At 38.5% G+C, this 13,457-nt stretch overlaps 1 protein-coding gene across 1 annotated transcript; it reads left to right on the top strand.

The window, feature by feature from the left end:
- The first annotated feature begins 222 nt into the window (after nucleotides 1–222).
- NAPG (NSF attachment protein gamma) lies at nucleotides 223–12,803 on the top strand. Its single transcript, XM_064705840.1, has 12 exons — nucleotides 223–385; nucleotides 2,491–2,558; nucleotides 3,672–3,756; nucleotides 4,344–4,361; nucleotides 4,909–4,939; nucleotides 5,408–5,517; nucleotides 5,655–5,721; nucleotides 6,388–6,458; nucleotides 7,327–7,405; nucleotides 7,925–8,004; nucleotides 8,735–8,864; nucleotides 9,834–12,803. Exons 1-12 carry the CDS (start codon nucleotides 330–332, stop codon nucleotides 9,981–9,983), a joined length of 945 nt encoding a protein of 314 aa, XP_064561910.1. The 5' UTR covers nucleotides 223–329; the 3' UTR covers nucleotides 9,984–12,803.
- The last annotated feature ends 654 nt before the right edge of the window (nucleotides 12,804–13,457 follow it).

Genomic DNA, 13,457 nt, shown 5'->3' with positions numbered 1-13,457 from the left:
GCGATGGGCACCCCTGCCCGCACAGGCCACGCCGGCGGCCCCGCGTCCAGGGCTGGCCCGCAGCACTCCCGGCTCTCGGGGCGCTCGGGGCACTCAGTGCACTGCGGAGCACTCGGAGAACTCCAGGCGCTCCGGGCGCTCCGGACACTCCGGAACACTCGCGGCGCTCCGGGCACCCGGGGCACTCCGGCCGCGGCCCGGGCGCAGGCGCGGGGAGCAGGCGGGGCCCGGGCCGCTCCTCCCGGTGCCCGTGATCCCTGCGCCGTTCCGTAGCCGCAGCGCACGGAGGCGGAGGAGCGTGGCCGAGCCCGGCCCGCCGCGCTGGCGAGATGGCGGCGCAGAAGATTAACGAGGCGCTGGAGCACATCGCGAAAGCGGAGAAATAGTGAGCGGAGGGCAGCGGGGCGGAGGGTGCGGGCTGGAGGGAGCTGGTGAGCCGCTGCTAAGCAGCTGCCAGCTCGGCATCCGCGTTGTCCGGGCCGCCCGGCGCTCCTGCCCCACGGAGGCGGCGTGTCCCCTCCTGGCCGGGCAGGGGGGCTGAGGAGACTCCGTGTGGCAGGCGGCCGCACTTCGGGAGAAGGGGAGGGAGGTGGCGGGGCCGCGGGGGCTGGCGCGGAGGGGGGGGGGGGGGCATGGCTGCTCCGCCCCTCCTCTGCCTGAGGGGAGCCTCCCTACGGGGCTGGGTGCTCTGGAGGGCCTGCTGCCCCGAGCAGGGACGGTACAGCGGCCCTAAGACCAAAAAGTGCGGTCGGTGAGGCCGAGCGGCTCAGAGGCCTGGAGCCCGAGCAGTTTCCTTTAGGGCCTTGTGGCCTCTGTTGCTCCGACCCTGACGGCAAAGCGAGGGCTGTCTGTCACTTCTGCCCTTCCGCTAAAGTCAGTGGGAGGAAGACAAGTCACAGAATTAGTTAGGTCGGAAAAGGTGCCTGAGATGATCGAATCCAACCCCGTGACACAAGACAACTCTGTCAACTAGACCAGGGCACTGAGTGCCACATCCAGTCTTTCCTTAAACACCTCTGTGGATGATGAGTCTATCACCTCCTGGGCAGCCCACTCCAATATCTAGTAACCCTTTCTGTGAAGAATTTCTTCCAAATGTCCATCCTAAATCTTCTTTTTTTCTAAATGCCCATCCCAAATCTCCCCTGGCACATCTTAAGGCTAGAGACAAGTGGGAGAAAAGAGATATGGAGACTATGTTAGATAAAAGGGCTTGTTTGCTGAGGTGGTGTGTGTTTGTTTCCTGTCCATGGGAAATGCGTGATTGGTGCTTCTCAGGTGGCTTCAAAGACCTGTACTTACGTTTGTGTTGGAGAGCTAGACATCTATGATAGTCTGTAACTGTGCATTTTAACACTGAATATAGCCATTTTGCTGAATTGCACAGAGTATGGTATACATGTAACAGAGCTGACTAATCCAAGGATGCCATACTTTTAGTAAGAGTAGTGAGAGGCCCTCTGGAAATCATAGATCAAATGTATAAATTGGCATAGAGGGAAAACTTTGAAATTGAAAAAACCCAGCATATCTTACTCAAGTTGCTTGACCAAAAGTGCCCTCCAGCAGAATTATTTTTAAGCTTATCTGGAGAGCACTTGAAATAAAAGGCACTGAGACCTCAAATTGTATGTAGATTGAGTGCATTGTATATTTTAGATTGATGTGTTTGGGACTTCTGACTGTGATAAAAATAACACAGTATAAAGGCCTGTATTAGTGTTACACACTCTGGTCATCATCCAAGTAAGACAACAAGATCACCTTAGTATTCACATGCAACTATTTTGCCAAGTAAAGAATGTATTGCATATGATGTGTTGGCCTATAACAAATATGTAAGCAGACTGTAAAGTTATGGTAATATTTTAATTTCTTTTAAAAATGAGGAAGTCAGCATATTAAATTCCAAATTGCCTAATGACTCATCTAATTTGCCAGTGTTCATTTTTCCCTATGTATTTGTGCCCATGTGTGTCACCTTTTAGTGTCATGATCTATTTTAGACATATAAATGACATGTGAGTCTTTGTGTTGGTAAATAAATTCTCTTATTTGTGTATGCATTGGAGAATCATTGATAATTATCAGAAGCAAAAAAACCAATCCTGTAAAGGAATGCTGGAAACTTCCTGATATGTGAAAAAAATATTGTCAGGTGTCGTGGTATTAGAAATCTGGAGATATCATGTTGGTATAGGAGAAAGTATTTTTCTTCTGCTGACTTCTTGCTGCTGAGAAGATGGACTTGGGGAGATTCTCTGGGAACAGTAGGAGCATGTTAGGGTGAGGGTTGTAACTATGGCAGATAATTGCAATGCTTTATGCAATTCTTAACAGTGCTGGCATTTGTTTTTACAATACTGATGCCACCATAGTATTGGCATATAGGTAATTGCTCTTTTCCAGGGCTGTTCTAAAGTTTGAAATGTATCTGAAGTGCCTTGATGGTAAAACATAAATCTTTACTAATTGTTTCTTGTGTTTTAGCCTGAAAACTGGATTCTTAAAGTGGAAACCAGATTATGACAGTGCAGCTACAGAATATGGGAAGGCAGGTATGTGGCAGTAAATATGGCCATGTATATTTCAAAGCATTCATCAAGCTTAGTCCCCTATAATGTTTTATGTATTTTTACTACATTACTGTGTGAGTAAATGTAAGATGAAGCAACAAAAAATCCTCTTGGTAGCACTGTAAAATATATTTCAGGTTGTTCTTGGAGATCTAGAACAGTCTCCAAAACCAATTTTTTTTTTCAAGCTTACAATTTCTATTTTTTGTATTGCTATATGTGACAAAAATAAAACTTTCTTTCCTTCTTTCACTTGTCCACCCCCAAATCCTGTGACTTTATCTACAAAACAACAGACGTTCAAGCTGGTTTTAAAATTTTGCTTTATCATCATCTTATGAAATATGTCCTGTCAAAGACTGTCTCAGTAAGGTGAGATGCTGCCAGCTTGGGGTTTTTTTTCAGGCACAGTAAGGTCTTGTTCCTCCCTTTTTCCACTGCCAAGTGACACATTGAGTATAAAATCCTTACTTGTTGATTTATTTTTGTTCTTAAGCATTTTCTTCTTTCTCATGGTAGTAATTTGTTGTAGTCTTTTGGCTTCTTACTCTAGGCATTCCTGCTTATTCACCTAAGACTGAATACAAAAATACAAACTTGGAAGAACAACTGGAGAATTTATAAATTGAAATTTATTTTAAATCTTACTTTATATTTTATTAGTTAAACAAGATAGAAATATATATTTGTACCCTGAAATTATTGTGCTGATGAAGTTATATGCTACCTTTGTTGGTGGCACATTTCTGACCTTGTATTACTTCTAATGATTAAAATGATATAAATATGCATTCCTCCATGTCTGTAATTAAAATCCAGCATGAGTGATTCTCAAAGTCCAGTTAAACACATTGAGAGTTGTGCAGGATACTGTGGTGGTATGGAAGTGGTGTTGATAATAAATGTCTTTAATGGTAACTAGTAACTAATGAAACAAGGAGAACTGTCTGGGATTTTTGGCAAGAGGTTGGTAAATTGTAACCATGCATTTAAAGAGCCTGTTTGCATCTTTAGGTAGCTAAACTCTTGAGCAGCAGTGGTAAAAATGAAGACAATGTCAAGTTGTAAATAAAATCTTTATTTGCTTTTTTGCAGCTGTTGCTTTTAAGAATGCCAAGCAGTTTGACCAGGCAAGGGAAGCCTGTTTACGGGAAGCTGAGGCACATGAAAACAATAAAGCGTATCTTTTCATTGACTGGGGTTCTTTCTTTCCCAGAAGCTGACTAGTTGCTACTTAGATTGGAGTAATGGGGGTTGGCATCAGGTTATTTAATACATTTGCACATTTGGCAGTGTAACAGAATTGCTTTTTAAAAGTCTGTTCCTGTGTGCTCTGGGTGAGAAAACTGAAGAGCTGTTGGTGAGAAAGTTAGTGTTGTCCCAAATAACAGCTGACAGGTGCCTGAGATACCAAGGTACTGCTTCAGAAATTTAATTGGTTTTTAATTATCTATTAATGCATGGTATAAACTTAATGAAGCTCTGACATTATTACAGTACTTGTAGTACTATTTAATAAGCAGGAATATTTTAAGGAAGTGTGCTTTTTACAACTTTTTATGTAACCATACATTGGTATATTGCATTTATTCTGTCCTTGGAATTATTTATTTTTGACAACTTGCCTGTAGTTGTAGTAGGTTTGATTTGCCTTTATGGGGTTCCTTGCTTTGAAATTAGTAGTTATGTAAGATCTTACACATTAATATTTTTCCTGCATTATGTTTTTGTGGCTTTTGTCCTTGACTTCAGCAATTTCATGTTTAGTCTCTTTCATGCTGCCAAGTAAGTACAGACGTGCTAAGTAATCTGAAACAGATTTTTTAACATACAGTACAAGTACATTTTGATCTTAGAGTAAGTGTTTTCATTCAGGTAATTTTGCTGCTTCATAATTAGTTTAATGGAAGTGTGAGCTAGGAAAGTTTGAAAATATGTAATGGCCACCTGAAGAAATTATGATTTTGGCATTCTTCAGCACCTTTTGATAGCAAATATTTTTTTCTTAGATGAACTTCTTGTAATTTTGAAGTTCTACACTGCTGAGCTAATTAAGAAATTTTTAATTAAAGAGTACTTCAGAGATGACAATAATCCAAATATTGCCTGGGGATTGGGTTAGAATAGATTTTTACTGGGAAGTGTGGTTGAATTTTGAAGATAAAGTTACATGTGTGCTGTGCCCTTAAATAAAACACTTGAAACATCTTCAAAGCATTAAATATTAACTGTGAAGATGTTAGATAGTCAGTGCATGTTAACTTTTGCTCATAACTACAGCTTGTTGTAATACACCATCTCTGACCAAATTGTACATTTTTTTTCTCTGCAGAGCTTATGAACAAGCTGGCATGATGCTAAAGGTATTCTCATTTACTAGTTTTTATTTTTAAGTTCTATTTTGTAATGACAAATATTGTGCAGTGTACTGTTTTACAAATATATGTAAGCAAATTGCATATTGAAGTGAAATTTTTTTGTTGACTTATAGTCCCCATCTCTGCCTTCAGTAGATTAGGAAAGCAACATTTATATTTGGGGGGAAAGACAGTTTTCTTTTTCTAAAAGAAAAGGAGAGTTCCTCCTGTCAGAGGGTAACAGAAGAGTGGTGCTGCTTTTACTCATAACTACCACAAATTCATGACTTACAGAAAAGTTTAGGACTTTAAAGTGAATTTTATGGAGTTGATGGTTAACTTTCACTAGCCCTACAAGTTTGTAAATAAAAATTAGAATCTTAATAAAGAAGTTATTGCAATTTGCTTTGATTGGTGTCCTTGCATGTGAACTCCTTTCCTGACAGCAGTGTTCCTGTGGCTGTTGCCTTGTAGGAGATGCAGAGGCTCCCTGAAGCAGTTCAGCTGATTGAAAAAGCCAGTATGATGTACCTGGAGAATGGGACACCAGACACAGCAGCCATTGCCCTGGAACGGGCTGGAAAGTGAGTCTGACTTATTGGTGGCTAGAATCTGTGCAGGGCATGGGTATGTCTGTGCTTTTCTTCTATGTCTTTTTGATGCTTTCAGGTAAAAAATATTTTCCTTTCATCTGAAGAGAAAGTATTGATGTTTATTACAGGTTAATAGAAAATGTGAGTCCAGAGAAGGCTGTGCAGCTCTATCAGCAAGCAGCATCAGTGTTTGAAGTAAGTGGGGGACTTCTGTCTGGGTTTTTAGTTTGGTTGGTTCTTTTCTTTCAGCTGTAAAGTAAAGAAGAAGCCTAAGATTAGGTTCTAAATTACGTTTCCGTCATTTTACATCAGTGGCTGAGTAATGAAGCTGAAGGCTTCTCATGCTCTAGAGAAGGAGATGACAAAAGTTAGGAGTCAGTTTGCTTTGCCTTTTTCTCAGTTTAGGACTTGACAGAATATGAATTTTGTAGTTCAAGTGTTCTGCCTCTTGTTGGGCAGAACAGAGGGTAGAGTACATATCTGCTGTTGGGTACTGGAACCCAAAATAATTTGAAATCCCTGAAGGCACAGAAGAAGGTGTTTTGGTTGGTGCTCCACCCATTGAAATGAGACAGTGATTTGCCTTTTTACAAGTGGCTTTGATGTACTTTTCTATTGTCAGTTGTCATGGGTATTTTCAGATTAGTAAATTTACATTGACATTCCTCTGCTGAGCAAATCCATACAGGAGCTGGCTGTGGAGCACCAATACACTTTATGTTTCCCTTGAGTGTATGAATTGCTGATCTAATAGCTAACAGTTATTCTAAGTTACAGGTGACACACTTAGATTAAGGTCTAGTGGTCTTAACTCTGTGCAAGTGAAATAAGAAAGTCTGAATTCTTTTTTTTCTTCTCTAGAATGAAGAACGTTTACGGCAGGCGTTAGAAATGCTAGGGAAGGCATCAAGACTTCTGGTCAGAGGACGCAGGTATAGCTTTATCCCTTTTTGTTCTTCTAATGTTTTTGAATCTTAAAATGTGATTTTGATTGTGGTTTTTTTGTCTTGGTGTTGTTTGGTTTTTTATGTACTATTTATTCTTATTTGTGACTCACTTCAGACTGAGGTCCAGTTTCTGTGGGATATGCCATATTCATCCAGGAACCACCTGATTTTCTGTTCTGGGCTGGGAGAATGTGAGCTGAAAGACTTTTGCTCTGTGAAAACACCAGTTTTCATTAATTCTTAAAATACTTCAGGATTTTTTTGAGGTTTTTTTTCCACCATTAATATGTAGAAAGTACTTGAAAATCTTCTATAGCTGTGGGGTATAAAACAGAGGAATTAGGACTGACCTGAAGAATGAAATCTGCAGTGGTCTGGTTCTGGACTTCTTAAAGAAGAATGAATCTTGGAGTCTCAGTGAGACAAGTTTAGTTGTAAATTTCTTGTACCAAACTTGACCTTCCATTTATCTTAGACTTCCTTCACTGAAACACTTAGGTTCTTTAAGAACTATATTGCTAGTTCATGGATATCTGACTTACTGGTAGCTTATAGTAACCTCAGGACATATAGAAATGTGTTAGTGTATATAACAAAGCATTCATCTTGTACGGTGTTACAAAAACCAAGGTTTCTCTGAATAAATACCAGAGGTGTTCCTAGCACGTAGACAAAAGGAATTGCTGACTATATATTTACCTTACCTCTTAGTAAAATCTACTGCTGATTTGTAGTTGTGTTGCTGTTTATTTGAGTAGACTTGCCACTGTATTAGTTAAACACTTTGTAATTAGCCTTGAGTTCACTCTGTTGTATTCCTGGCACTGATACTCCTGTTTTTTTTGGTTTTTAGATTAGATGAGGCTGCACTGTCTCTTCAAAAGGAAAAAAGTATTTATAAGGAAATTGAAAACTACCCCACTTGCTATAAGGTAAAGTCTAAGAGAGAACTTTTGATAATACATTTCAATTTTTTAATTTTTGTTATTACTGACATCTGACAGATGATGGGCACCTCTTGATTCAGCGATAAGTTTCTTGCTGAATGATGAGAATTTGTGGTAATGGTGTTTCCCCAAACTTCAGCTGTGCTTTTGTAAGTTTTAAGATGCTATTATCTACAGGAGCTGTCAAAACTAAACAACACATAAAAAATAAAGATGTTATCAATAAAACAAACTACAAAAACTGTTACTTGGGACAGCAATCCATTAAATGTTATAGGACATAACCTATTTCATACCAGCTGAGATGATGGCTTTCTGCTTTTTCACTAGATTGTTCTGACTCAGTTGTTGTGTCAGTTGTTGTGTCAGTAGTTGTGTCAGTATCTTAGGATGGTTGTGGATTGTAATGACCTTTCTCATACTCGATATTAACAGTCTACTATTTTTCTCATATTTTATTGTTAATTTCTAAAGAATTGTAAGGCTTGCTTTTTTTTTGTTTAGAAAACTATTGCTCAAGTCTTAGTTCATCTTCATAGAAATGATTATGTTGCTGCAGAAAGATGTGTGAGGGAAAGTTACAGGTAAGTCTACTTTGTGTGCTATGATTTTAAACTGATTGTTTCACTAGTGTAGATCTATCTTGCTTGACATTTTACTTTCATAAATTTTTAACCTGCACTTCTGTTGACTTACAATACAATAATAATGTCCCCTTGTGTATGGCTATCAGGAATCTTTTTCACTCATAACAATTTAGCTATAGTGGCTACAGTGATTCTTCTTAACAAACCTAAAATACAGAGTCATAAAGAACTACTTATGTGTGACAGAGGAAATGAGATGGAAATCAAAAGTTCTTGCCACGTTACAGGAGAAAATTTTGGTGTCAAAATATGGATTAGTGTTTAACCCTGGCAGTTCTTCATTTCTACTTTCATTGGAACTTCAGTAGCAAAATCTCAAAACAACATGTTTTTACTTAAACTGTGTTTTTAGTGAAATGAAGATATGTATAAGTTAAATTGTAGTACTTTACCTTTAGAAATAATCTTTCAAAGTCAGTCTTTAAACATCTTGCTTATGTTTTCCAAATCTCCAATTTTATATACAGAAACTCATGACAGAATTATTTCTGTATGTGAAGTGGAGAAAGAGTTTATTGACTTATCAGGAAAAAAAATCAAATATTCTTGTTTCGTCTTAACTATGATTGTGGTCTTATTTGCAGTGTGTAAACTAATATTACTTAAAGTTTAATTTTTATGAATATGATTCATGTACCTAAAGAAATCAACTCTTAATTTCCTTCAGTATACCAGGATTTAATGGAAGTGAAGACTGTGCAGCACTGGAGCAACTTTTAGAAGGGTATGATCAACAAGATCAGGATCAAGTTTCTGAAGTCTGTAATTCTCCACTCTTCAAATACATGGATAATGATGTAAGTAGACAGATCCTGTGATTGGAAGATTTTTTTGAGTTAAGAGGGTGGGGATTTTTTCTTAGTAGAGAAAAATAAGAGCACAGTCTGTGCATTTATTGTGACTTCCTGTCATGCTGCCCTTTGGTTGTGAGCTTCCTGCATTCTTTTACTTTGCCTGCCAGTGATGGTGCTGCCTACCTTTCAGATGGTGCAAAGAGTTATGTGAAAGAACAGCTTGTTAAGGATTTGCTTAATTTGTTTAATGAGTAGACCAAAATTCAGGCCTCTTCTGTTTGCTTCCATAAGAGCAAGAACAGTCTGTTGCTTCTGCTTTTTCTCAGAAATACCTTGCAGCAGATAATGTGCATAAACATGAACAGAGCAGCATGCCTGCAGGATGGCATCATTGAATGATTTTTTCCATTGCTTGTTCTTAGTAAGGTACTCATTCAGGAACTCATTTTGAATTGGGAACAAGTAGTTGTGTCTCTTTCCCCACCATTTTTTCTTTAATTGAATTTGTAAATTGTAGGAAGTATAAGATAACAAAAGTGTGAAGTAATGGAAACATCCATCCCTACCAAACCCTGTAGCAGTATTGGCTGATTTCACTTCATTGAATAGTAAAAATTGAGTTAGTAGTCTTGCTGAACAACACTTATAAAACTGTTTACATGATCTAATAGTAGATAATGTATGAAAAGCTACATACTGGAATTATTTCTTTTCTACATAAAGCTTGAACCAGAGGAGGTTAAAGGAGGTTCAAAATGGGGCCAATTTATTTGATAATAAGCAGCATCAATACAGATCTTATATCCCATTCTCAGAGTATTTGAGAATGAGAAAATTGGACCAATGTTTTATTTATCCCAAGCTGAGAGCATCATCACCCTGTTTTTGTAGTGCATGTTGCCTGCTTGCTTATTGTGAGCATCAGTCAATTCTGTGATAGTACAGAAATTAAACTTGCCTTGTTATTGTCAGTATGCCAAGCTTGGTCTTACCTTGGTGGTCCCAGGAGGTGGAATGAAGAAGAAGTCACCAAACGCTGCCCAAGACAAAGCCAGAGGACCAGCTGCATCAGGCTCCCATGCTGATGAGGAAGAGGATGAATATTCTGGGGGACTGTGCTAGCTACAGACTAGGTTGTCACATCTGACTGACTTGTGATGCTGAGCATATCCAAAGGTACCAGATTTACCAGAGCTTCATTGCAATTGTGATATGGGAATCCTAGTATTAACTTGGCAGCTTCTGGGTGCAATGCAGGAGAAAAAGCATGATTGTACCCATCATCCTGAAACATCTTTGGACTTCATCTCTTACCTGGCAGGAGCTTCCTTAGGGCCCTGCCTTCAGCTGATGGGAAAAATTGAGGAGAGTTTTACTAAAAGCACAGTTTAAAAGAAACCAAAACTTCAGAAGCACTGGAGAGGGAGTAGTACAAAATTTTGAATGCTGGATTTCAACAACTGACACTTCTGGTCCCAGTAAGATGTTTGCAGTTGTCTTCAGAGTTAAATGTATCATCATTCATCTGGCTGTTTATCTCCTGTTTAAGGCCATTTGAGGCAGACTGTGCCAGGCAGGATTTTTGCTTGTGTAAGCACTAGGGGGAGCATTCAGTTTGTTTTCAACATGTTTTTACTGCACAATGTTATTTTAATACCTTATTTTTATAGTAACCACATGAGTGTGAAAAAACACTAAGTCAACTAGTTTGAAGTTATCTTGCAAGCTTAAAAGTACTTGGAAATAAATGTGTCCATAGTGTTTGTAATGTGCACCTTAGAAAAGGAAGAAGTGAACCACCATTCTTAGCAGTGTTTTTGAAGCATGCCATAACCAAACTGAAACTGAAACCAAAGGAAACTGAAGTTAGCAGATAACGTGCACTGAATATAAACTTCTGAAGACAAATGTTTAAGAAAAACTTACATGGAATGTTTCAATGATATGTTTGAGTTCATAAGTGTCCTAGGTGTTTATTTGCTAATCAGTATGCTGAAAATACGAAAGAATAAAATGTCTTCATACATTAGCATGTATGAAGACATTTGATTCTTTCATATTTTCAAAACATTGAACAGGCGTCTCTATAAGTAACATTTTTCAAACTTGCTTAGAATCCAAGGTAACCAAATTTTAATGCATCCTATTTATATTTGGTTTCAAGTCATCATATGTTTTGCAAGCTTCATTCGTGTCCTGAATTTGTTTCACCATTTTATGCTTAAAAGTTGTTGAGTTTAGAAGTTGAACCTGTGGCTTGTTTTTTCAGCAGGACCTAAGCAAGGTCTGCCCTAGGGTGATGTCATTTGGAATCCAGCAGGGATTTGTATGTGATGCTCAAAGCTCTGTAAACAAGAGACCAAAAGCACAGTCTAAAGTGTTGAGATCGTGTCTGCCATATTAAAGAATTGGATGTCATCAAAAATATCAACCACATGTGTGACAAAATTGTGTCAGGCGTAATTGTGATAAAGGTTCGAATTTTAGAGCGCTAATGCTCACTTTGCTTGGGGTGAATAGCACTCAATAACATTGAGATAGGAGCACAAACTGCAGCATAACTTGCTGTCACATTAGAAGGTCACATTATTCAATTTAATGGGTGTTCAAAAACCAGTTTTGTGTCTTTGTCTTGTGTAATAATAACCATGAGTTTTAGAGCTATTTAAGATGCACCTGTAGGTCTTCACTATCTATGGGTAATTTCCCTTTGTTACTGATGATGTATGTAAAAGTTTTGGCTCTGTGAAATTTTAGGAAGTGAATTGCTTTTCTCTGAGAATGCTTGCAGTTATACATGAAAGGTGGTTTTGAAGACTTTCCTAGAATTCTAGAACTCTTCTAGAATTTTTGCTGTTGGAGGAACTCGCTGCAGTTTAACTGGAGTTTAACTTCTGCCTTCTGGATTCAAATCAAGTGGAACATAACACTTACTATGGTGAGTCTTCATCACAGGTAGAAAAAATGCACATGTAGGAACTCAGGGGACACTAAGTTGTTTTCTTCAAGCATTTCCTGCTCCTTCTAGTTCTGAAATCAGTCTTATTGTGTGAGCCCAAGGAGTCTGCTTTTTGTGTGTGTGAACAGTTGCATGTATCTGAAATGATGAGGTGCATAAGAAAACTGGGAACTGAGTGTGCTTCTGTGGATGAATTTTCAGATTTATTTAAACTGTGCTTGTAACACTAACAGACCCTTAAAAGAAAATTTAAAATTTCTGTTGCATTTTAAAAACATACTTTCCATATGACAAGAAAAAAGCGCAAAACTGTCTTCCTCCCTCCTCAAGTTGTTTCTTTGTTCTGTGCCAAGTGTGGAAAATCTGGGACAAAAGTGACTGGTACTAAACACGTTAAGCTGCCATTAATTGACATTTCTGATTCTTAGTAGTAGAATCTTAATCTTTAATTGCAATGTTGCTGCAAAGACCAAATCTGCAGAAATGGAAGCATCTGAAAATAAGATGGTCTATTTTATATAACTTATTCTCCTATTTTAGACAGTGAAAGTGTGTTAGGAATGTTAACTGCAATGTTTAACTATAGAAGAAACTGTCTGTATATTATGTGTTAGTGTTTGTTTCTATCTTTCAAAGCAATTTGCACACTTATGTAAATACCATTTAAGTGATCTAAAATGGAAAATATAACATTTACAGCAAGAGAGTTTCCAAAACCAGTGTTGACTGTAATAAAAAAATAAATTGTGCATGGAGGCTGAGCAATGGCTGATGCAATGTTTATGTAAAATCAGAAGATTTCTAAATTATCTGTAACTTAATAGTCAGATGATCAAGTGCAGTGTGAAACCTGTGCTTTACTTGTTCTTTTCCCAAATTTGTGGTGTAATAGAGTACAAATGTGTTTGCAACAGCTCTACAGATGCTGCCTCTTGAGGCTGTGTGTTTCACCAACATGAAGAATAAAACTTGAAATTAATGCATATGTGGTAGCTTTCTGTGTTGTTGATCAGGTCCTGCTGAGGGCCACCATTTGAAAATTAATGTTAATTATATTTAATTTGTCACTGGGGTAGATTTTCAAAGTGGTGTTTTGGCATGAGAATAAAAGATTGGAATCAATGGAGAGTTGATATCAGTGGGAGTTTGAGAAACAGCTAGATTTCACACAACTTAAGGATGTGAATTCTGTAACTCTTTGGAGACTTCATAATAGTAGAAAAATCACCTTTTCTACTATTTTAAACTGAAACTTGCTGGAATATTTGAAGGTTGAAGAATCTGGCACTGAAGTTCTTCCAGTGTAGCAGGAATTGTTCCTTAGATGCTGCAAATATGCAGCTGTATAAAATTATAAGAATAAGCTGCTCTCAGGAGAACAAAAAAAAAAAAGCCATGTCATCTAGATTTATAATAAGTAGTGAACTTTTTTGGATGCAGGAAATGGAAAAAAGAAGCGACCCCAACCTCTATGACTAGTAGTGGTAATAAAATTGGAGGAAGTAGATGTAACTTTAGAGAGCAGGAGGGAACCACTTGGGATCTGCGGTTTCAGTCTGAGCAGGGCCATGAATCTCCGAGTTAATGGTGTGTAGGTGCCAGCGTGCCCAGGAGCTGGGCTCTCCTCTCCTCTGCCT

Source organism: Zonotrichia leucophrys, chromosome 2, assembly GCF_028769735.1.
Source record: "Zonotrichia leucophrys gambelii isolate GWCS_2022_RI chromosome 2, RI_Zleu_2.0, whole genome shotgun sequence".
Classification (NCBI taxonomy): Eukaryota; Metazoa; Chordata; class Aves; order Passeriformes; family Passerellidae; genus Zonotrichia; species Zonotrichia leucophrys.
The sequence above is the reverse complement of the archived record's forward strand: the minus strand, read 5'-3'. Positions and strand labels throughout refer to the sequence as shown.